The sequence below is a fragment of the Salmo salar genome, chromosome 12 (genome assembly GCF_965601325.2).
Source record: "Salmo salar chromosome 12, fSalSal1, whole genome shotgun sequence".
Classification (NCBI taxonomy): domain Eukaryota; kingdom Metazoa; phylum Chordata; class Actinopteri; order Salmoniformes; family Salmonidae; genus Salmo; species Salmo salar.
In genome coordinates, this window is record NC_138302.1 from 84,831,563 (window position 1) to 84,856,010 (window position 24,448).

Below are 24,448 nucleotides of genomic sequence, written 5' to 3' on the forward strand. Positions count from 1 at the left end.
ATACCATTGAACAAAAACAATCGTGTCTAAAGACGTTTTACGTAGGCCTGTTTTCTCAGTCCAAAAAGAGAATGAAAAGGCACATAAAGATAGTAAGGTACCCTGCTGCTACAGTAGCTATTGATTCCTCTTCTCTCAATACTAAGCAGTGACATATTTGGGCTAGTCTTGTTAGAGGCCTAAGCCAGTGACGATGCTGCCTCCTGAATCTACTGAGCCTCTAGAAAGAGACTGAACAGCTGGTTGACATGAAGTAGTTGACATTCTCTGTCAAACTACTGTAACTTGGGTTCCTGTGCCAAAAACAAAAACCCACAAAACCATCCATTTAGCAAATCACACAACTAACCAGAAGCAATACATTTCCCTGAGCAACAACAGACAAGTCTCCTTACATTGAATCATCTTCCATTGTGCTACAGTGCAGGAGAGTACAATATACTAGAGGAGTTGTGGTGCGTTTCATTACAAAGTAAATCTTCATTTTTTTCACCATTGTCACTGAAGGTTGACATAATATAGAGTGATTTGTGTGACAATGACACGGACGTGCTATATAAAGTAAACTAGGGCTCTCATTTTCAGGGATAAAAAGGTCAATTTTAATTTCCATGACCTTGATTCGAATAAATGAAACTCACATTGGCAATCACGTCATTTCACTCAAAAATGTATTTTCAAAGGTCTGCACTGGAGGCCTGCCAAGGTATTGTGCTAATTTAAAAAGAGCTCCATTAGAGACAGTATGCAGCCAGAGCTTCCAGGTGCCCATCAGCAGGAGCATCACTCCCAGCTGGCCCTCCCTGCTGCTACCAGAATTGTTCTGCACTGACCTTGAGGGAAAGGGAGGGATCCACTGTAAAAACTGTCAACACTCAGGTTGTTTTACTGTCTGACACATCACTGATCAGACTAGAATTCTCAATAACGTCTAGGCTAGGTTGTATGGTTGAGTGGGGGAAAAAGTTACATATCTTCGCCAAGACTGAGAATAAAGTTAAAAACAGAAGCTTGATATAAACCACAACCAATCATACAAATCCATAGCTGGTAGATAGCTTTTTCTCCAAAATAACCTAACCTAGTTTCAATCAAAGTGCTACTATACATGAGTGTAGTCGATCATCATCATTATATTCTGTACCAAACACAGTTCATTATAAAATTCAGCATTTGCATTATCCATTAAGCAAATGTGTTCCACATGAGCTAAAGAGACAGTAACACACATAATCCACCATTGAAATCTCCATCTGGGGAAGGCCAATATGTTGTTGTTACTGTGGCAATAGGATTGACCCGGCTCCAGTTCAAACTGACAGACAGCCATGGCAATTAATGACGAACACCAGTGAAGGCACGAATCCCAGTGTACTATCACCTCTTTAATCACAGTAATTCGGCCTACTATTTGGTGTTGTTGAATGACTATACAACAAACCCATGGCATTAGACGTGTTGAAGCAATAAAGGTGAATTACAAAACATCCAAGTATGAAACAGCAGTGGCATCAAAATACACTCGTAGAATGATTTTTTTTTCTTTGGAGGACAGTGTTGTTATTAATGGATTAAGATGCCCCTGAAGACATGAAGCTCTAGTTAAAGTGAAAGTAAACAGAATCTCACATCAAACAACTATTTTTGTTGCTGCCTCAGCCTGATCAAATCCAAACCCCAATAACAGCAAGCTGGGAATAAGTGTTTGCAATCAACATCAAGAAATTGTCCAGGGCTCGCTTTAGGGACAAATGGGCCTCAAAGCCACCAAATAGTTTGACATTTCACAGGCAACATTACAGTAGGCAAACTCTGGCAACACAGAGGAGTCCAACACCCAGTAGGATGCATCATCGGCACTACTGCATCAATCTATATGACTTGGAATATTAGCAGTGAAGCCTGTCAGACCTGTCATGAAAGATGTACTGTATGTAGATCAATCAGATCTAATGCATGAACCCTGAGCATGACTCATGACCAGGCTATATACTGACGTAGTCTTGTAGTCAAAGCTCTTCTCTGTCCTGGCTCCCCAATGGTTGAAAAAGCTTCCGTCTAATGTCAGTCCCTGCCCATCTTCTGAAAACGTCTGATACTCTTTAAAGAGAGAGTGTATCTTAAATAAGTCCCCCCTCCCCACGTGCTACGATTGTGATGTTGTTGTCTCACCTAGCTATCTTAAGATGAATGCAATGTAAGTCGCTCTGGATAAGAGCGTCTGCTAAATTACTAAAATGTATTCCTGACAACAATCCTAAATGCCTTGAGAAACTGTCAGTAAATAGCCTACTATCTCTTACTCGCAGAACACACAAGCCTGTTCCAGACAGTCTCAGAAACACTAAACTCTGTTCTGGCGTAATCCACACTGCTTACATTTGCAGGAAATGGACTGCATGAATCAGCCTCAATAATGAAAGAAACATGGCACTCTGCCATCTTTTCATAGTCTGAAGACATTAGATACATTTGCCAACACCTTTAATTTAAAAAAACGCTGCCACTACCAGATACAAGTATAAGAATAATATGGAGGAAAATGTTAGTTTAGTGGTGAAATTACAAAGGGCATCAGAGTTAACCACCCTCACCAGAGTCAACACAGGGTACAGGCCTCTCACTAGGTGACACAATGTGGTGTATTAACTGTACTGTACTGTACTGTAGCCTGTACTGTAGTATAGTCTAGTGCCACATTTGAGTGAGGGGAGGCAGGTGAAAACAAGGTTAATTAGCTTCAGTAGTGTTTCATTTCCACAGGCATCAGTTCACATGTCATAACAAAGGATCAGGGGTCATGGCTCCATGTCTCAACATACCTTTTAAATCTCCTCTGTGTAAACTACTGATCTAATGCTTACATGGAGCACAAACCACTGGGTTAAACCCACAGTACTTAGTTATAATCCTCTTGCAATGATGGCTTCAGAGTTGGAAGAGATTCTACAAGGCTTTTTCCAGCTGACATCATATCCATTGTAATGACATCTGAGCAGAGATTGGACTAAGAGAGGAAACTACAGTGAAAAAAGGTCACATGAATCAATGCCATAACTCCTTGCTGACTCTTTGATCCCACAGTATGGGTTGGACGCTTGCATTTGAACAGCAGCCTGAACAGAGTGATAGAAGGGGTGTTCTCATTACCTCTGAACTTCTTGGGCGGGTTGTTGAGGTCCCCTGTGTCTGGCTGTACCACACAGCGGTCATCCACAAGCCTGGGAACAGGAGGAGCAATGACAGCTGTCAATCAAACACTCATCCCTCTAACTACACATACATCTAGCCTGCAGAAACAGACAAACAATACATCAGCCACAAGTTTCATTCTGAGCAGTGAATGCTACTGATACATACACACAGCACAAACAATGCTGTTGAGTCACTCAATATAATCTCCATCTGGATTATAAACCTCTCTTTTACTCATAACTACAACCTATATTTGATCTATGCTACTCCTAGCCTGGCTGATGCAACTCACATGGTCAGCGAGGGAGAGCTGACACACCGGTCTGGACTGGAGGCCGTTGTAAATGCAAGATTTGTGATTATTTCTTAATGAGCTTTGATTGGTTCTCTTAGACGTTTTCTTTTTCTGGGAGGGTTGAGACCTCAAGTTGATTGGATTTGAAAACACAACAACTGTATTTGAAGGGTGCTCGGGGCTATGTGTGGCTGTCCATGTGGATGTTTGAGTGAGAAAGACAAATGAAAACCAATCATTATCAAATCAAATTTTATTGGTTACATACACGTGTTATTGCGGGTGTAGCGAAATGCTTGTGCTTCTAGTTCCAACAGTGCAGCAATATCTAACAAGTAATATCTAACAATACACACAAATCTAAGTAAAGGAATGGAATTATGAATATATAACTATATGGACGAGCAATGTCAGAGCGGCATAGACTAAGATACAGTAAATAGTATACAATACAGTATATACGAGATGAGTAATGCAAGATATGTAAACATTACTAAAGTGACATTATTAAAAGTGACTAGTGTTTCATTTATTAAAGTGGCCAATGATTTCAAGTCTGTGTATGTAGGCAGCAGCCTCTCTGTGCTTGCGATGGCTATTTAATAGACTGATGGCCTTGAGATAGAAGCTGTTTTCCAGTCTTTCAGTCCCAGTTCTTAGGCACCTGTACTGATCTCTCCTTCTGTATGATAGCGGGGTGAACAGGAAGTGGCTCGGGTGGTTGTCCTTGATGATATTTTTGGCTTTCCTGTGACATCGGGTGCGGTAGGTGTCCTGGAGGGCAGGAAGTTCGCCCTCAGTGATGCGTTGAGCAGACTGCACCGCCCTCTGGAGAGCCTTGCGGTTGCGGGTGGTGCAGTTGCCGTACCAGGTGGTGATGAAACCCGACAGGATGCTCTCAATTGTGAATCTGTAAAAGTTTGTGAGGGTTTTAGGTGCCAAGCCAAATTTCTTCAGCCTCCTGGAGGTTGAAGAGGCGCTGTTGTGCCTTCTTAACCACACTGTCTGTGTGGGTGGACCATTTCAGTTGGTCAGTGATATGTACGCTGAGGAACTTAAAACTTTCCACCTTCTCCACTGCTGTCCCATCGATGTGGATAGGGGGGGGTGCTCCCTCTGCTGAAGTCCACAATAATCTCCTTTGTTTTGTTGACGTTGAGTGGGAGGTTATTTTCTGACACCACACTCCCAGAGCCCTCAACTCCTCCCTGTAGGCTGTCTCGTCATTGTTGGTAATCAAGCCTTCTAAGGTTGTGTCGTCCGCAAACTTGATGATTGAGTTTGAGGCGTGCATGTCCAATGCAGTCATGGGTGAACAGGGAGTACAGGAGGGGGCTGAGCACACACCCTTGTGGGGCCCCTGTGTTGAGGATCAGCGAAGTGGAGCTGTTGTTTCCTACCTTCACCACCTGGGGGTGGCCGTCAGGAAGTCCAGGAACCAATTGCACAGGGCGGGGTTCAGACCCAGGGCCTCGAGCTTAATGATCAGCTTGCAGGGTACTATTGTGTTGAATGCTGAGCTACTGTATAGTCAATGAACAGATTCTTACATAGGTATTCCTCCAGATGGGATAGGGCAGTGTGATGGCGATTGCATCATCTGTGAACCTATTGGGACGGTAAGCAAATTGAAGTGGGTCTAGGGTGACAGGTAAGGTGGAGGTGATATGATCCTTGACTAGTCTCTCAAAGCACTTCATGATGACAGAAGTGAGTGCTACGGGGCGATAGTAATGTAGTTGAGTTACCTTTGCATTCTTGGGTACAGAAACAATGGTGGCCATCTTGAAACATGTGGGGATGGCAGGCTGTGATAGGGAGAGATTGAATATGTCTGTAAACAGACCAGCTGGCTGGTGTGTTTACGCATGCTCTGAGGATGTGGCTAGGGATGCCGTCTGGGCCAGCAGCCTTGCGAGGGTTAACACGTTTAACTGTCTTACTCACGTCGGCCACGGGGAAGGAGAGCCCAGTCCTTGGTAGCTGGCCGCGTCGGTGGCACGGTGTTATCCTTATCGACCCATCGTGCAGACAACATCAAAAGAGCCTTTCCAGACTCTAAAGTCAGGAGGACTTGGAGTTAGGTGGCAGACAGACTATGTTAACCCTGCATGCATCACCAATCAGCATCACAGTGCATAATGACACTACTTCATTGTATCAACAAGATTATTGGTCAAGAGTTGTAGAAGGCAGATTGCTGTGGGAACTGTCCATCAAAACTCAGTATGCCCAATATTGGCCGAGCAGGGCACAGCCCTCTCTGGAGGCCGCACATTGAGAGTACCTACAGTATAAGGACATAAAGGCCTGAAATCAAGCAGTCTAATTAGTGGATGAACTATGTTTCATCCTCTACCTGCTGTAAGGGCATTCATAGCAATACTAAGCCAGTCTGCTCACTCAGAACTAAACCACACCTTCTGAGCTAAAAATAAACAGAGCAAGAACAGCTTTGGCTGAAATTTCCTCTGAATTCTTGGCTGAAATGTGTAATAAGGGGGTATTATGAAAATAAATATTTGGTTTGGGAGAAGGTGGTGAAATGAGGAATATTAAAGGATTGGGGCTGTGCCTGTAAATAAAGCTTTTAGGTGGTTAAAACTCTCAGGTTTCAAGGGCTCTATATTATTTAGCATTATTATTACTAATACATGGCTATTCACATTTAGCCTAACTCCTAAACATCTAAATCCATTGAGCCTTAATAAACTTAAGAAAACACAGCTGAATTGATAGAGGCACTTGGAATTTGAACACCTGAACATCTGTGATTGGCATTCATCAAGCACTCTAATATATAATAATAGATGCCATTTAACAGATGCTTTTATCCAAAGTGAAATGCAAACTTGTAGTGTATTTGAGTTTTGAAAATAATCTCTAAAGTTAGTAATTACCACTTTGAAATTTCAGATTTGATTTGCCCCAACAACAAAAACATGTATCAACCCCTACAAACTATTCCAGTAATTATAATCCACATAATTTCCATTTCCTGTTGCTGCAGGATTATTTTCCTGCTGTAGTAAACTGGCTCAAATTATACTGAACAAAAATATAAACGTAACGTGTAAAGTGTTGGTCCCATGTTTCATAAGCTGAAATAAAAGATCACAAATGTTTCATATGCACAAAAAGCTTCCCTCTCAAATTTGGTACACAAGTTTGTTTACATCCCTGTTAGTGAGCATTTCCCCTTTGTTAAAATAATCCATCCACCTGACAAGTGTGGCATATCAAAAAGCCAATTAAAACAGCATGATCATTACACAGGTAGTACACCTTGTGCTGGGGACAATAAAAGGCACCTCTAAAATGTGCAGTTTTGTCACACAACACAATGTCACAGACATCTCCAGTTTAGAAGGAATCTGCAATTGGCATGCTGACCACAGAAATGTCCACCAGAGCTGTTGCCAGAGAATTTATTGTAAATTTCCCTACCATACGCTGCCTCCAATGTTGTTTTAGAGAATTTGGCAATAAGTTCAACCGGCCTCACAACCGCAGACCATGTTTAACCACGCCAGCCCAGGACCTCCACATCCGCCTTTTTCACCTGCGGGATGGTCTGAGACCAGCCATCCGGACAGCTGATGAAACTGTGGGTTTGCACAACCGAAGAATTTCTGCACAGATTGTTAGAAACCGTCTCAGGGAAGCACATCTGCTTGCTCGTCATCCTCACCAGGGTCTTGACCTGACTGCAGTTCGGCGTCATAAACGACTTCAGTGGGCAAATGGTTCCAAAAGGGTTCTTTGGGTGTTCCCATAGGAGAACCCATTTTGGTTCCAGGTAGAACCCTTTCCACAGAGGAGCCAGAAAGGGTTCTCCTATGGGGACACACCAAGAAGCCTTTTGGAACCCTTTTTTCTAAGAGTATGCGAAGGAAATGTGTTGCGCTGCATGAGACAAATGGTGGTAACAGATACTGACTGGTTTTCTGATCCACACCCCTACCTTTTTTTAAGGCATCTGTGACCAACAGATGCATATCTGTACTCCCAGTCACTTGAAATCCATAGATTTGGACCTAATCAATTTATTTCAAATGACTGATTTCCTTACATGACCCGTAACTCAGTAAAATCTTTGAAATTGTTGCATGTATTTTTTGTTCAGTGTAAGATCCTACATCTGTACAGCCACGCATGCATACATTTTACGTACAGGTGGTCCGGGGAATCAAACCCACTATATTGGCGTTGCAAGCGTCATTGTGTACCAACTAAGCTACAGAGGACCACTCTCTGTCTGATTCCTATTTTGGTGCAGCAATGCAAGAATGGGACTAAGTCCTCATATGGATCACCATTCTTGGAGCATTCTGCTGAGCCATTAACACTATTGGTGTCTGATATTTTAAATCAGAGTTGTTGCTCTTATACCTGTGTAGCAACACATTACACAAGGCACAACGTTGTATTGACATTTTACATAGTATTCTTAACTAATAACAGTTATGGAGTTGAATGTTTATTGTAATTACACAAGAGGAATAGAGACCGTTCCTTATTCTACTTGTGTAGAAGCAAAACACTTGTCATTATAAAGCGCACCCAAAGCACTTATTAAAATAATATGTAACTACAATGCTGTTACTATAGTATTTACAGTGTTACTACACAGGTATAACACCCATGGAATAATCCATTTCATAAAAGCTCAGTCCATTATAGGCCTCAGATTTACTCCTGGCTGCAAAACACAGGATGCTTGGCAGGTAGTCGGAAAGATAAATATGACACCTCGATGGGGTTCTGGAGCCAGGCCAGTCAGCATTTTCCATTTATAGCCTGTGCAGGCTATGTATTGTAGGACATTATCATATTGTTTAAATAAAAACACACTGTAAGCACATCCCCAAAGGAAATGAATTGGGTTACGATAGTTTAGGCTATTGATTTAATTTACTAGTATCTTGTCCATGCATCACATGGATGCACTGCATTGTACAGATCATGGATATGCATTTAAACAATATAATAATGTCCTACAGAACAATACAGCCTACACACTAAAAGGAAAATGCTAGACGTCATTCAACTGAATTTCTAAGCAGAGCCTGTAAAGAGGTGTAATAACGTCAATGTAAAATCAGCAAAGAGCAGCAGTCTTGCTCTGTGCTCCAGGAAGCAGCCAGCCCAGGCCAGACTATAGGCCCCTGGTACAGTAGTGAACAGAACAGTCCTCTCAAAACCAGCTGCAGACCAGGTGGCTCATTCCAAAGCTTTATAATGGTCAGTATGATACACAGAGACAACCAACAGTATCACAGCCTCCTGTACACTACCTGCTGTTGCTAAATATAGCTCCTTCCCTTCAGCTCATCTCCTAACAGAGGGCCACCACAACAGAGAGGGGACCAGAGGGAGAAAAAAAAGTGATTACCAGGCTGGCATCTTGACAACCGCGTATGGTCAAGGTGCTGCTCTTCAAAGCCATGCACACATTTGTTTCCATAGCCTGGATACGCAATTTGTGTAAGAGCAGGAGCTTCTTGAGAGATGGCAGGGCAAGGCTTGAATGGGGCCCCAGCAGAGGGCCAGATAGTGACGACGTATGATTAAGAGGCATAGATCACAATGCTAAAAAGGAGGCTAAGAGTGGAGATGGAAACACAGATACCGTGTTCATTTTCACTGAGGGAAAAGAACAACAAACAGGCAGGAGCAGAAAATAGAAGGGAGGAACAGGAAGGAGACGAGGCAGTTTCGCAGCTCTGACGCCAGAGAACTAGAGGCTGAAGTGTTGTCAAGCCCATCAGCCTTGTTGTGAATTCAGCTCATGCTTCAGTCAATGATCTCCCTCAACCCTCACTGAGCCGTGATGAAAGTTTAGGCGTGAAATGCTGTTAAATGGGTGTGATCACAGATGGAAGGAAGAGTTAAAATGTACAGTTTAATTTGAGCAATCGCTTCTGTATAATGTATACAGCATAAGCTCTCAATATTTAAATTCAAACACAGGAAGCAAAATAATTGAACCCGTTTAGGATAGGGGGCAGTATCTTCACTGCCGGATAAAAAACGTACCCGATTTAATCTGGTTATTACTCCTGCCCAGAAACTAGAATATGCATATAATTATTGGCTTTGATAGATTAGGATAGAAAACACCCTAAAGTTTCTAAAACTGTTTGAATGGTGTCTGTGAGTATAACAGAACTCATATGGCAGGCCAAAACCTGAGAAGATTCTATATGGGAAGTGCCCTGTCTGACCATTTCTTGGCCTTCTGTAGCCTCTTTATCGAAAATACAGGATCTCTACTGTAACGTGACATTTTCTAAGGCTCCCATTGGCTCTCAGAAGGCGCCAGAACGTGGAATGATAACTCTGCAGTCTCTGAGCGAAAAACAGTAGGGGTTTTGGAGAGTGCTCCTTCTGAGAACAATGACACTGGCGCACATGTGAAGACTCCATTTTCTTATTTCAGTGTTTGAACGGATACAATGTCTCCCGGTTGGAATATTATCGCTATTCTCAAGAAAAATCGCATAAAAATTGATTTTAAACAGTGTTTGACATGCTTTGAAGTACGGTAATGGAATATTTTGAATTTTTTTGTCACGATACGCGCCGGCGCGTCACCCTTCGGATAGTGTCTTGAACGCAAGAACAAAACGCAGCTATTTGGATATAACTATGGATTATTTGGAACCAAAACAACATTGGGTGTTGAAGTAGAAGTCCTGGGAGTGCATTCTGACGAAGAACAGCAAAGGTAATCCAATTTTTATTATAGTAAATCTGAGTTTGGTGAGTGCCAAACTTGGTGGGAGTCAAAATAGCTAGCCGTGATATCTACTCAGAATATTGCAAAATGTGCTTTTACCGAAAAGCTATTTTAAAATCGGACACCGCGATTGCATAAAGGAGTTCTATAATTCTATAATATCTATAATTCTTTAAATAATTGTTATGTTTTTTGTGAATGTTTATCGTGAGTAATTTAGTAAATTCACCGGAAGTTTCCGTGGGTATGCTAGTTCTGAACGTCACATGCTAATGTAAAAAGCTGGTTTTTGATATAAATATGAACCTGATTTAACAAAACATGCATGTATTGTATAACAATGTCCTAGGAGTGTCATCTGATGAAGATCAAAGGTTAGTGCTGCATTTAGCTGTGGTTTTGGTTTTTGTGACATATATGCTAGCTTGAAAAATGGGTGTGTGATTATTTCTGGCTGGGTACTCTCCTGACATAATCTAATGTTTTGCTTTCGTTGTAAAACCTTTTTGAAATCGGAAAATGTGGTTAGATAAAGGAGAGTCTTGTCTTTAAAATGGTGTAAAATAGTCATATGTTTGAAAAATTGAAGTTTTTGCATTTTTGAGGTATTTGTAATTCGCGCCACGCTATACCATTGGATATTGGTGAGGCGTTCCGCTAGCGGAACATCTAGATGTAAGAGGTTATTAAGCCACTTACGACCATCATTTCATGGTTTTACTAATGGTACAACTTGGAAGAGAAACAAAAAGGACAGCCAACACATCACCTTCTCTGTATCCCACAGACACTATACAATTCAATATAACATTTCACTTGTTCAAACACATTCCTCTCTTCCCTGACACTCACCGTCCCTACTGTTTCACTTTCTCCTCCCCCTCGCTCTCTCCTTCGTGTTTAACCCCCTCACTTCTGTGTCCTCAGTCCTCCCTCTCCACTGCTATTCTACATCCTCAGCTGGACTCCAAAAATGTTCTGTGACCTCTGCCTCTCACACTCCAGCTCCAAACACTCTCTCCAGCTCCAAACACTCTCTCCAGCTCCAAACACTCTCTCCAGCTCCAAACACTCTCTCCAGCTCCAAACACTCTCTCCAGCTCCAAACACTCTCTCCAGCTCCAAACACTCTCTCCAGCTCCAAACACCCTCTCCCTTGCCATTTCTCAAAATGTCTTCTAAGGGCATAGAACATTATTACCTCAATGACAAGCATTCTGCAATCTAGCTTTTCTTATTATATGCGCCACCACATCAGCGGAAACCGGTATGAAACGGCATTACTTTAATAACAATGGAATGAGTAAGGGTTTATTCTGCTAATAACACTAGAGCAAACATTATTAAAGGTTGTGAAATAAAAGCCATGACTCCGTCTAAGCTGTTAAATAAACCCCTATATTATTTGACAGTTCCAGCTGTCTCCCTGGCCCCAAACACCAACCAGGTTCATTATTTCGCTGGTACCTGGCTCTGTGCGTATGTGCATGTTTATGTGTAAATGTACACAAACCCGTGTCAGACCTTGGATGTGTACTGTGACAGACATGAATCTATGAGCATGTGCGTCTTTCAAGTTGAGAGGGATTGGATTCATATGCAGCAGTATAACAGTAGGCAGACAGACATACCCTAAAGTGCTGATAAATCCACTGGTGGAGCCCTCTGCATAGAGAGAGCAGATGTCCCCTATGTGGAGGAAACTGGACATCTTGTCTGACATGTTGCCTCACCCTGGACTGTGCCTGGAAAAGATGGAACAGACAAGAGTTAGTGTGATAAATATACCACACAGATGTACAGTCATTTACCCTGATAAATACTGCATATTTAACCTATAGGCCTACAGCTATTACCATGTAATTTCATAGCGGTTCCAATGTACACCATTGTTAATATAGATAGATTTTTATTTAGTCTCATGCCTAGTTGCAGTGTACAGTAAAATTCTTAAGCTCTGTGCAAGTGTGAATGAAAAAATAAATATATATTACACACGCATTTACAACAGTTTTTTTTTTTCTCCTCTTCACCTTTATTTAACCAGGTAGGCCAGTTGAGAACAAGTTCTCATTTACAACTGCGACCTGGCCAAGATAAAGCAAAGCAGTGCGACCAAAACAACAGAGTTACACAAACAAACGTACAGTCAATAACACAATAGAAAATAAAAATTACAATTTAGCATTAATACTGGAGTGATAGATGTGCAGATAATGATGTACAAGTAGAGATACTGGGGTGCAAAAGAGCAACAGGGTAAGTAATAATACGGGGATGAGGTAGTTGGGTGTGCCATTTACAGATTGGCTGTGTACATGTACAGTGATTGTTAAGCTGCTCTGACAGCTTATGCTTAAAGATAGAACTCTCCAGCTTCAGAGATTTTTGCAATTTGTTCCAGTCATTGGCAGCAGAGAACTGGAAGGAAAGGTGGCCAAAGGAAGTGTTGGCTTTGGGGATGACCAGTGCAATATACCTGCTGGAGCGCGTGCTATGGGTGGGTGTTGCTATGGTGACCAGTGAGCTGAGATAAGGGCTTTACCTAGCAAAGACTTATAGATGACCTGGAGCCAGTGGGTTTGGCGACAGATATGCAGTGAGGGCCAGCCAACGAGAACATACAGGTCGCAGTGGTGGGTAGTATATGGGGCTTTGATGACAAAACGGATGGCACTGTGATAGACTACATCCAGTTTGCTGAGTAGAGCATTGGAGGCTATTTTGTAAATGACATTGCCAAAGTCAAGGATCAGTAGGATAGTCAGTTTTACGAGAGTATGTTTGGCAGCATGAGTGAAGGAGGCTTTGTTGCAAAATAGGAAGCCGATTCTAGATTTAACTTTGGATTGGAGATGCTTAACGTGAGTCTGGAAGGAGAGTTTACAGTCTAACCAGACACCTAAGTATTTGTAGTTGTCCACATATTCTAGGTCAGAACCGTCCAGAGTAGTGATGCTAGTCGGGCGGGAGGGTGCGGGCAGCAATCGGTTGAAGAGCATGCATTTAGTTTTACTAGCATTTAAAAGCAGTTGGAGGCCATGGAAGGAGTGTTGTATGGTGTTGAAGCTCGTTTGTAGGGGTGTTGGCCGGGGTAGGGTGCTGAGATGTTGCTGCAGGGGGTGCTGAGATGTTGGCCGGGGTAGGGGTAGCCAGGTGGAAAGCATGGCCAGCCGTGGAAAAATGCTTATTGAAATTATCAATGGAGTGGAGTGGGCAGCTGGGAGGAGGTGCTCTTATTCTCCATGGACTTTACAGTGACAATGTGACTGATGGTTTGAGCTCTGGATGCTGATTGGCTGAAAGCCATGGTATAGCAGACCGTATACCACGGGTATGACGAAACATTTATTTTTATTGCTCTAATTACATTGGTAACCAGTTTATAATAGCAATAAGGCACCTCTGGGGTTTGTTATACAGTATATGGCCAGTATACCACGGCTAAGGGCTGTGTCCAGGCACTCCGCATTGCATCATGCTTAAGAACAGACCTTAGCCATGAATATATTTGCCATATACCACACCTCCGTGGGCCTTATTGCTTAAATATAAATGTACGTTGGGGTGTGGGCAGGGTAATTGTCCATTGAAAGGCAGGGAGGGGGGAAGGAGTAGTGGTGGCTATTCAGCATGATAAAATGTCCATTGGGGTGGGGGCAAAGTAGGATGTCTGTATTGCCAGGATCTGAGTGACGGAATTGGGGAGAACAGGCCATGGCTCGGGTGGCTTAGGTTCCTGATGATCTTCTTCGGAGGGTTGAGTGTGTCGGGAAGGAAGGAGGTGATGTGGTCTTTGACTCTCAAAGCACTTCATGATGACGGAAGTGAGTGCTAAGGGTCAGTAGTCATTCAGTTCAGTTACTTTCCCTTTCTTGGGCATGGGGATGATAGCGGACATCTTGAAACAGGTGGGATAACGGCCTGAGCTAGAGAGATTGAAAATGTTGAAAACACAACAGCTAGCTGGTCTGCACATGCGCTAAGGGCACAGCTAGGGATGCCGTCTGGTCCACAGTCCACAGTTTTTGATTCGGGTAAGTTTTAGAAGAAACCATTGGTATCACATCTATGCATTTTTTTTTTTTTTAATCCGGTGTCTGAGTTGGTGTATTCATTGATGTTATAAGGGCGGCAGGTAGCCTAGTGGTTAGAGCGTTGGGCAAGTAATCGAAAGATTGCTAGATTGAGCTGACAAGGTAAAAATCTGCCGTTCTGCCCATGAACATGGCAGTTAACCCACTGTACCTAGGCCATCATTGTAAATAAGAACTTGTTCTTAACTGACTTGCCTAGTTAAATAAAGGTTAAATAAAAAATACCCAGGTGACCCGGAACATACTCCAGTCCACGTGCTCAACACAGTCTTGGTGGAAGGATTCTGATTGGTTAGACCAGCGTTGTACAGACTTGATTACCAGAACTTCCTTTTTCAGTCTTTGTTTGTAGGAGGCCGGGATCAAAATGGAGCGGATGGGCGTATAATACGAATGTCTAGCAACTTTAGCATTTTAGCTAATTACCAGCCTTGCAACTACTTACTACTTTTTAGCTACTTTGCAACTACTTAGCATGTTAGCCATCCCTTTAACATAACTCCTAACCCTTACCTAGCTGACGTTATCCACCTAGCTAACATTAGCCACAACAAATTGTAATTCGTAATGTATCGTACCTATTGGAAATTCGTAACATACTGTACGAATTGGAATTTGTGGATTTCGTAACATATACGAATTTTAATTTGTAACATATCATACACAATGAATGATGGTCATCCACAAGTTAATACACCCATACGAAACATAACATATCATACTAAATGGAGTGTCCAGGAATAATACGAAACGCTATGAGCTCAGGTCGCAGAAGCTTGCAGTCCAAAAAAAATGGAATGCTTGCTACCTTGGTTAACTACGTGACTAAATAAGTCTGTTTTCAACAAAACTATTTTAGACTATTGTATTTTAACCAAGCAAGAAAAATAAAATGTGCAATTATTACTGAGTGAATGAAGAAAATAAATTTTGGAACAAACGCTTCCAGATGTTTAAATGGTCTGTCGAAGTGAATGTGTTAAGAACAGGATTAATAGTATAAATGGTTAGAGTTCCCGCCTGTGGATCAGAACAATGTGGGTTTGCCTCATGAAGGAGATACACTACATGGCCAAAAGTATGTGGACACCACTCCAAATTAATGGTGTCTGCAATTTCAACCACACCCATTGCCGACAAATCTCCATAGCAAACATTGGCAGTAGAATGGCCCGTACTGAAGAGCTCAGTACATTCAACATGGCACCGTCATCGGATGCCACCTTTCCAACAAGTCAGTTCATCAGATTTCTGCCTTGCTAGAGCTACCCTGGTCAACTGTAAGTGTGGTTATTGTGTAGTGGAAACTTCTAGGCACAACAACGGCTCAGCTGCGAAATGGTAGTCGACAAGCTCACAGAACGGGACTGCCGAGTTCTGAAGCACGTAGTGCGTTAAAAATCATCTGACCTCGGTTGCAACACTCACTACCGAGCTCCAAACTGCCTCTGGAAGCACCAGAACTGTTAGTCGGGAGCTTCATGAAATGGGTTTCCACAGCCGAGCCTAAGATCACCATGCGCGATGCCAAGTGTTGCCTGGAGTGGTGTAAAGCTTGCAGCCATTGGACTCTGGAGCAGTGGAAACGCATTCTCTGGAGTGATGAATCACGCTTCACCATCTGACTGACGAATCTGGGTTTGGCACATGCCAGAAGAACGCTACCTGACCCAATGTATAACGCCAACTGCAAAGTTTGGTGGATGAAGAATAATGGTCTGGGGCTGTTTCTCATGGTTCGGGTTAGTTCCAGTGAAGAAAAATCTTAACACTACAGCATACAATGACATTCTAGACGATTCTGTGCGTACAACTTTGTGGCAACAATTTGGGGAATGCCCCCATGCACAAAGCGAGGTCCATACAGAAATAGTTTGTCGAGATCGGTGTGGGAGTATTTTGAAAATTGTTTCTTTAAATAGTTTTAACAGCCCCTCCCGACACACACCCACTTATTTGAATTCATTAGATGGCTCTTAAAAATAGCCTTTGGGTTTCTGGAGAGGCAAATACATGGCAGTGTGTGGTGTGTACTACTGCGTGCATCTTGCTAGAACGGAAGAGAGACCAGGGCCCGTCTCCACAAAGCGTCTCAGAAAAGGTCCTAAGAATCCTGTTAAACCCAGTTAAGACAAAAAAAACCTCAGAGCAGGTTTTAGGATGATGTTAAGTCACTGCTCAGACAAACTCTGAGCCAGGAGTAAAATCAACTGTCAGCTGGTAGTAATGACAGTTTGAGGTACCGCAAAGGAAAGATAGTGATGACGGCTCATAGCAAATTATGGGGAATAAACAATCGCGATGAGGCATTGCCAGCTGCGAAATTTATAGCAGGCTTCAGACAACCACGGTGAATGTGACTGTACATCAAATGTTGCAATGGTAAAAAGTTTGATATCATTTTCGCCTGAAACGATCACTTTGCTTACTCTTAATAGGTTGGCATGCATATCTTTAGATTTTTTACCAATCCTGATATTTTTTCTAATGTGATAGGCATTTTGCACTGAATTATACAGTATAATGGTTTAAAAGCATCATTTTGATAATATTATTGTTATATCTACACACTTGTTAAACAACTAAATTGTTTTGGCACAGTAGTTACTTGCTGATGTTGCATAAAACGTTTGAAAGGTCTATCATTTTTACCCAAACGCAATGCAATGTTTTCAATTACCCACTTATAGGCATGACTGTTTTTGGCATCTTTAATAACAACATGATATTCCACTTGAAATAACATGCAGCTTAATGATATAATTGAAAGAAAAGCTTACAATTTATTAGTCTAGTGGTTGTAAGTATTTAGGCATGTGTCATGAGAATAAGGCCTCATAAGAAATCATTGTCAAAGGTGCAAGCGGTACTGTTGCATGTAGGTCCAGATTATTTTTGGGTAGATCATATAGAAATATCAAAACATTCCTTCAACTCCAAAGCAATTGCCTGTCTATGGTGCAGGAACCACTGAATCTCTGCCTTTTTCTATTATGAAGACACCTGCTGGTAACGCTTCATGAATTGGTTAGGACAGCACATGAGGTGTCCTAAATAGCTGTCAACTAGGTGTGACTCATTACTGAAGAGGCTTCATGCATAGCTTTTATTTTCACCAATTGTCTACTTGGAGACACTTTGTGGATACGGGCCCAGCTCTCAGACTCTTATGGAAGAGGTCATTTCCATCATCCGTGAGATGCACGCCATCCCTACGGTACTTCCCAGGGACACAGTGCTTTATGTCTGAGTGGAGGATTGTGGGCATGCACCTGTCACAAAGAAACGCAAACACCAGCTGGTTGACAGAGCGTCTGGCCATATCTATGTGCTTGTTGATGTCCTAGTCGTACTGGAACATCTAATTCCTCCACTGTGTGCTGTCAGAGTAGATCACCGTTGTCCCGGGGAGAATTCAGCTGGACTACCTCCAAAATCAACTTGCATCTGACGCACCAGGTCTGTCCCAAGTCACTTCCACCGAGGAGGATGACTATGATATATCCAGTCACACCTCGCCTTGGCGAGAAAGAATATTTCAGAACCCTTCCGATGATAACAGCTCATCCATATTTCGCGCTCCTGTAGTCATCTAGCCAGCTACATTGTGTAATCACATAGTAAATATTTGCTTCAGTCTTTGTTTCCTTGCTCCCGCCAATTTGCTTTGAGCAATGATCAGTAGGATTATGAGCTGGGATATTCAATAAATAAAATATAAAACACACAACATTGTGAGGGTTCACAGGGAGAGCATGTGTTAAGCTGTATTATAATGTTGTATAATAGTAACCTTCCAGTGTAAAAACCATAGAAATTAAAAACAAAACCTACAATTTAAGTGAGAATAGGCATCGGTCTGAAGCCGAAAAAGGAAATTCACATGAGCACCACAAAGCCTATTCCACCCATGCTCAACCAAGGTTTTCCAGCACACAGCTTTGACCTACTGCAGTAGCTATGTGAAGGCAGGTTGCTTAGGATTCCAACCTTCTCCAATAGCCTAATTTATACTCTTCAAAAGGATAATAGACTTACATTGTTCCGCTATTAAAATTATGTATACCAGTTTATATTCATACATTCTTTGGCTGTATGTATTTTTAGATATAGGCCTATTGTAAATGTGTATTATTGTAGGGACACCATCTTTATTGCAAAAAGAAATACAAGTACAAACATAACTTTAAGCTACATATTATTTTGACAAAGGTAATGAACTGTCCATTGATCAGCACAGCAATTGATAAAATAGGACCATGTTTCAAACACAAGTTTCAAGATATTCCAAGATGGCGTAGCAGTCAGAAGTCTTTGTCCTTCGTCCTGTCGTGTCCCATGTATATATATATCTTTTTCTTCGCATATCTTTTTATATTTTTCTAACCCCTTACTTCAAAAATACTCTCCTGCAACCCGCCTCACCCAATGTGGTGTGGACCTGCTTTTTCTTTAAAGTATTTTTCTCTACCTCTATTACTGGAATCTCCAACATAAGCTAGCCAGCTAACGGTCATCAGCTAACCGTTAGCTCGGAAAGCTCTCGCCAGTTTGTACAACGCGATTCAACCAGAGCATACTGGACCTATTTCTCTCTCCATATCCCCGGATTCCTACCGCAAGCTCTGAACCTTCTCATCTTCCGACCTACGCAGCTAACGTCCCCTGAATGCTAGCTGTCTAGAGCACAACGGACTGTTAGCTTACGAGGCCCATCGAATACATTCCGAAGCTACTAGCTAGCAGTCAGCTATCCTTTGCTAGCGGTCATCAGCTACCTTTATCCCAGACAACTCTCGCCAGTCTGTACAGCGCGACTCAAACCAGAGCTAGTCGGACTTATTCTTCTCCATATCTCTGGATTCCTACCGCAAGCTCTGAACCAAGTTTTTTTAATATATATATTTTTCCCCCCCACCTAGAATTATAGCAGCTAACGTCCCCTGAACGCACAGCCGCTAATCCGCGGCCTGCTAGCCATCTAAAGCACATTGGACTGCTGGCTTAAGAGGCCGTTCGGACATATTTCTTTGGCCACTATACATATTTTTCCAATTGGCCTGGTTTACCACACGGAGCCCTGCTGATCTGTCCGCTGATGTAACTGCACGAGGAGGCCACAACAGACTTTCCTCCGTCGCGTCGCCCCTCTTGGGCCTTTCTGTTAGCCCGCCGCTAGCTGCCTGAAGCCACGCACTGGACTCTTATGATCACCCGGCTACACATGCCTCTCCCTAATGTCACCATGCCTTGTATATTGCTGTTTTGGTTTGTAACTATTGTTTTATTTCACTGTAGAGCCTCTAGCACTGCTCAAAACGCCTCGGCTAACAATTTAGTTCCACCTCCCACACACACGCATTGACATCACCTGGTTTAAATGCTATTTCTAGAGACAATATCTCTTTCATTATCACTATATGCACAGGTTTACCCCCACTGTATTCACATCCTACTATACCTTTGTCTGTACATTATGCCTTGAATATATTCTACCGTGCCCAGAAATCTGCTCCTTTTACTCTCTGTTCTGAACGTGCTAGACGTCCAGTTCTTTTAGCCTTTAGCCGTTCCCTTATCCTACTCCTCCTCTGTTCCTCTGGTGATGTATAGGTTAATCCAGGCCCTGCAGTGTCTAGCTCCACTCCCATCCCCCAGGCTCTCTCATTTGTTGACTTTTGCAACCGTAAAAGCCTTGGTTTCATGCATGTTAACATTAGAAGCCTCCTCCCTAAGTTTGTTTTATTCACTGCCCTAGCACACTCCACCAATCCGGATGTCCTAGCCGTGTCTGAATCCTGGCTTAGGAAGACCACCAAAAACCTTGACATTTCTATCCCTAACTATAACATTTTCCGACAAGATAGAACTGCCAAAGGGGGCGGTGTTGCAATCTACTGCAAAGATAACCTGCAGAGTTCTGGCTTACTATCCAGGTCTGTACCCAAACAATTCAAGCTCCTACTTCTAAAAATTAACCTTTCCAGAAACAAGTCTCTCACCGTTGCCGCTTGCTATAGACCACCCTCTGCCCCCAGCTGTGCCTTCAACACCATATGTGATTTGATTGCCCCCCATCTATCTTCTGAGCTCGTGCTGCTAGGTGACCTAAACTGGGACATGCTTAACACCCCGGCCATCCTACAATCTAAGCTTGATGCCCCCAACCTCACACAACTTATCAATGAACATACCAGATATAACCCCAAATCCATAAACACGGGCACGCTCATAGATTTCATCCTAACTAACTAGCCCTCCAAATACATCTCTGCTGTCTTCAACCAGGATCTCAGCGATCACTGCCTCATTGCCTGCGTCCGTAATGGGTCTGCGATCAAACAACCACCCCTCATCACTGTCAAACGCTCCCTAAAACACTTCTGCGAGCAGGCCTTTCTAATCGACCTGGCCGGGGTATCCTGGAATGACATCGACCTCATCCCGACAGTAGAGGATGCCTGGTTGTTCTTTAAAAAGTGCCTTCCTCACCATCTTAAATAAGCATGCCCCATTCAAAAAAATGTAGAACCAGGAATAGATATAGCCCTTGTTTCACTCCAGACCTGTCTGCCCTTGACCAGCACAAAAACATCCTGTGGCGTTCTGCATTAGCATCAAATAGCCCCCGTGATATGCAACTTTTCAGGGAAGTTAGGAACCAATATACACAGGCAGTTAGGAAAGCTAAGGCTAGCTTTTTTAAACAGAAATTTGCATCCTGCAGTACAAACTCAAAAAAGTTCTGGGACACTGTAAAGTCCATGGAGAATAAGAGCACCTCCTCCCAGCTACCCACTGCTCTGAGGCTAGGAAACACTGTTACAATGAATAAATCCACTATAATTGAGAATTTCAATAAGCATTTCTCTACAGCTGGCCATGCTTTCCACCTGGCTACCCCTACCCCGGTCAACTGCCCGGCACCCTCCACAGCAACCCGCCCAAGCCCCCACTATTTCTCCTTCACCCATAGCCAGATAGCTGATGTTCTGAAAGAACTGCAAAATCTGGATCCCAACAAATCAGCCGGGCTAGACAATCTGGACCCTCTCTTTCTAAAATGATCTGCCGAAATTGTTGCAACCCCTATTACTAGCCTGTTCAACCTCTCTTTCGTATCGTCTGAGATTCCCAAAGATTGGAAAGCTGCCACGGTCATCCCCCTCTTCAAAGGGGGAGACACTCTAGACCCAAACTGCTACAGACCTATATCTATCCTACCCTGCATCTCTAAGGTCTTCGAAAGCCAAGTTAACAAACAGATTACCGACCATTTTGAATCACACCGTACCTTCTCCGCTATGCAATCTGGTTTCAGAGCCGGTCATGGGTGCACATCAGCCACGCTCAAGGTCCTTAACGATATCATAACCGCCATCGATAAGAGACATTACTGTGCAGCTGTATTCATCGACCTGGCCAAGGCTTTCGACTCTGTCAATCACAACATTCTGATGGTCTTGTAAGTATAAAAGCAAAGCTTGCTTTCATTTAATAAAAATTTAAAAAGCATGAAAAAGGTAGTGTAATGAGATAATGTCTTACTGTGGTGTGTGAAGATTCCAATGCTTTACCTTGTATACGGTACAAATCCCATTAGTATGGAAGCACCTCTATAAAAGCTGTTTGAGAAGGTTTGAATCCTAAGCAACCTGCCTACACATAGTTGGAAGTACAATATAGTTACTGTAGTAGGTCAAAGCTGTGTGTTGGAAAACCTTGGTAGAGCATGGGGGAAAAAGACATTGTGGTGCTGATGTGAATTTCTCACTTAAAATGTTTTTGTTTTTTAATGCATCACCAGCTGAGCTGTTTTATACTATGCACTACAAGACACCATGTAACCTTTGAACTAAAGCTAATCTCAATTGTTTTTGCATTAATTAACTGAGGTCATTTGGCAAAGTTTATTCCCCAGTTCAACATGTAAATATCCCTGGGCTTTGGCATGGGCAGTTAGTCCATGACAGTATTCCTTTTATTGGAAATGGTGACATACTCAAATTCTGTTGCGCCACAGGGCAGAGGTCCTCCTTTATATATCGGTTTAGGTCAACTGAACTTGATCATAATGATTTCAAATGATAGTTTTCAACAAGCAACACAGCTCATGCAGGTTGCTGGGGAGTGATAGTTACCTGTATCTGTAGCCTGCCAATATAATGGAAACACTTCAGTAAATTAGGGATATAAAGTATATTGAAAGCAGGTGCTTCCACACAGGTGTGGTTCCTGAGTTAATTAAGCAATTAACATCCCATAATTTTTAGGGTCATGTATAAAAATGCTGGGCAGGCCATTATTTTGGCTACCATGGCTATGCCCACATAGGATGACAATGCCCCCATCCACAGAGCACGAGTGGTCACTGAATGGTTTCATGAGCATGAAAACAATGTAAACCATATGCCAAGGCCATACCAGATCTCAACCCAATTGAACATTTATGGGAGATTCTAAAGTGGCGCCTGAGACAGCATTTTCCACCACCATCAACAAAACACCAAATGATGGAATTTCTCATAGAAGAATGGTGTCGCATCCCGCCAATAGAGTAAAATAGATTTGTAGAATCTATGCCAAGGTGCATTAAAGCTGTTCTGGCTCGTGGTGGCCTAACGTCCTATTAAGAAACTATGTTGGCGTTTCCTTTATTTTTGGCAGTTACCTGTACATGAAACCTTCACTCAAATAAAAGATAGCTTCTGAATGTTTTTATGTAGGCCTCACTCTTTACGGAATGTTCTGAAAAACCTACAACTCTAATTACCTAGTGTCCAAACGGAAATGTCTGCAGGCCTTTCCATTAGTAATAATTCTGCCCAAATCCCCAGTGTGAGAAACCATTGTGCCTCATCAACATCCCCAATATAAAAATGATCCAAACAGAAGGGAATACTGTAGCCATGTAGAATGTAGCAAATAGGTCTGACTCCATCACAACAATCTGACAATGCTTGTTTTTACTCTTGGTTTGTTGGCCTATTCTATCAGTGATGTAGGCAACGCTAATTGTCTGGCATAGGCTCCTGAATCAACAGGATGAAACAAAATGAGTAGTTATATATATTAAATGGGGTTAGTATATATATTAAATGGGGTTAGTATATATATATATATATTCAATTGATACATTAACATTACATTGTTAGGCTACATTGCCAGTCTTTGCTTGTTGCTTAGGCTACATTGTTACATCTTTCATTTCCTGAAGCTGTCAAATGTAACCGAGTCGCATAAACCAAAAATGTATCGCTTGGCCACCTTGACATTTCTCACAGCTCATTCAAAATGCACTTGTCTAAAAACAATCTGACATTTTGACGTCGGAAGTTTCAGGTTTTATTCCACGATACAGACCCATTTTGGTGGTCTTGAAAACGCAATGCATTAAAAACTATAGAAGCCATAGCCTACTATATCGAGGTAGACTATAACGCGTGGGTTCCTTGACAATTCATGTATGACGTTAGAGGATGATGGTCCTCTCAAAACTATGCTACAGGGTGAGAATCTGCATAGGACTTTACCTTCACAAAAGAAAGAATGAGGCGAAAAAAATTATCGAATCAGGCTGGATCAGCAAACGTGAATTTCCACTGCGCCGTCCTCGTTTAATTCCATGATCGCCGACTGAAACTCCAGTTTGAACATAGCTTCTCTGACAGCTGAATTTGTCCTCAGTGGCAATCCGCTTCTTACCTCCTCCACATGCGCTTTGAAGAAACGCCCCTTTTGCTAATATATATATATATATTATATATTTATATATAGACTGCAGCAGTGGTGTTTGGGAAATGTTGTTTCAATGATAAAAACTGTAGGCTACCTGTAGGCTGCGACCCATTGTATGATATTGACACTGAAGTTTGCAATTTAAAAATAGACATATTAATAGACTTATGTGTAGAGCAGTTTTGCTATTGCTGTGTTGATCATTTTTGCTTAAAAGTGTATTAGGCCTTCTATTATAAACTGTGACACTATGAATAACTTTGTAGACTAAAGTGTAGGCTGAAGTGTGTCATTGTGAATGAACAATCTACTAAAAGTGCCGTCTCTTTTTGGCAGTGATTTGTCCAGAGACAATTGGACCTATGTGGGTGTCTAGCATCG

The 24,448-nt window shown here is 42.3% G+C and overlaps 1 protein-coding gene across 5 annotated transcripts in view; it reads right to left on the bottom strand.

Moving 5' to 3' along the window:
- LOC106565749 (inositol 1,4,5-trisphosphate-gated calcium channel ITPR1) overlaps window positions 1–24,040 on the bottom strand; it is a 166,046-nt gene extending 142,006 nt beyond the window's left edge. For all 5 annotated transcript variants that reach the window (XM_082959369.1, XM_082959366.1, XM_082959368.1 and 2 more), the window contains exons 1-3: window positions 23,863–24,040; window positions 11,864–11,977; window positions 3,151–3,221 (exon numbers count right to left, since the gene is read on the bottom strand). In XM_082959369.1, the coding sequence (XP_082815495.1) occupies window positions 3,151–3,221; window positions 11,864–11,955 (163 nt within the window). In that variant the 5' untranslated portion in view covers window positions 11,956–11,977; window positions 23,863–24,040. The remainder of the gene's footprint in view (window positions 1–3,150; window positions 3,222–11,863; window positions 11,978–23,862) is intronic.
- Window positions 24,041–24,448: the final 408 nt, after the last annotated feature.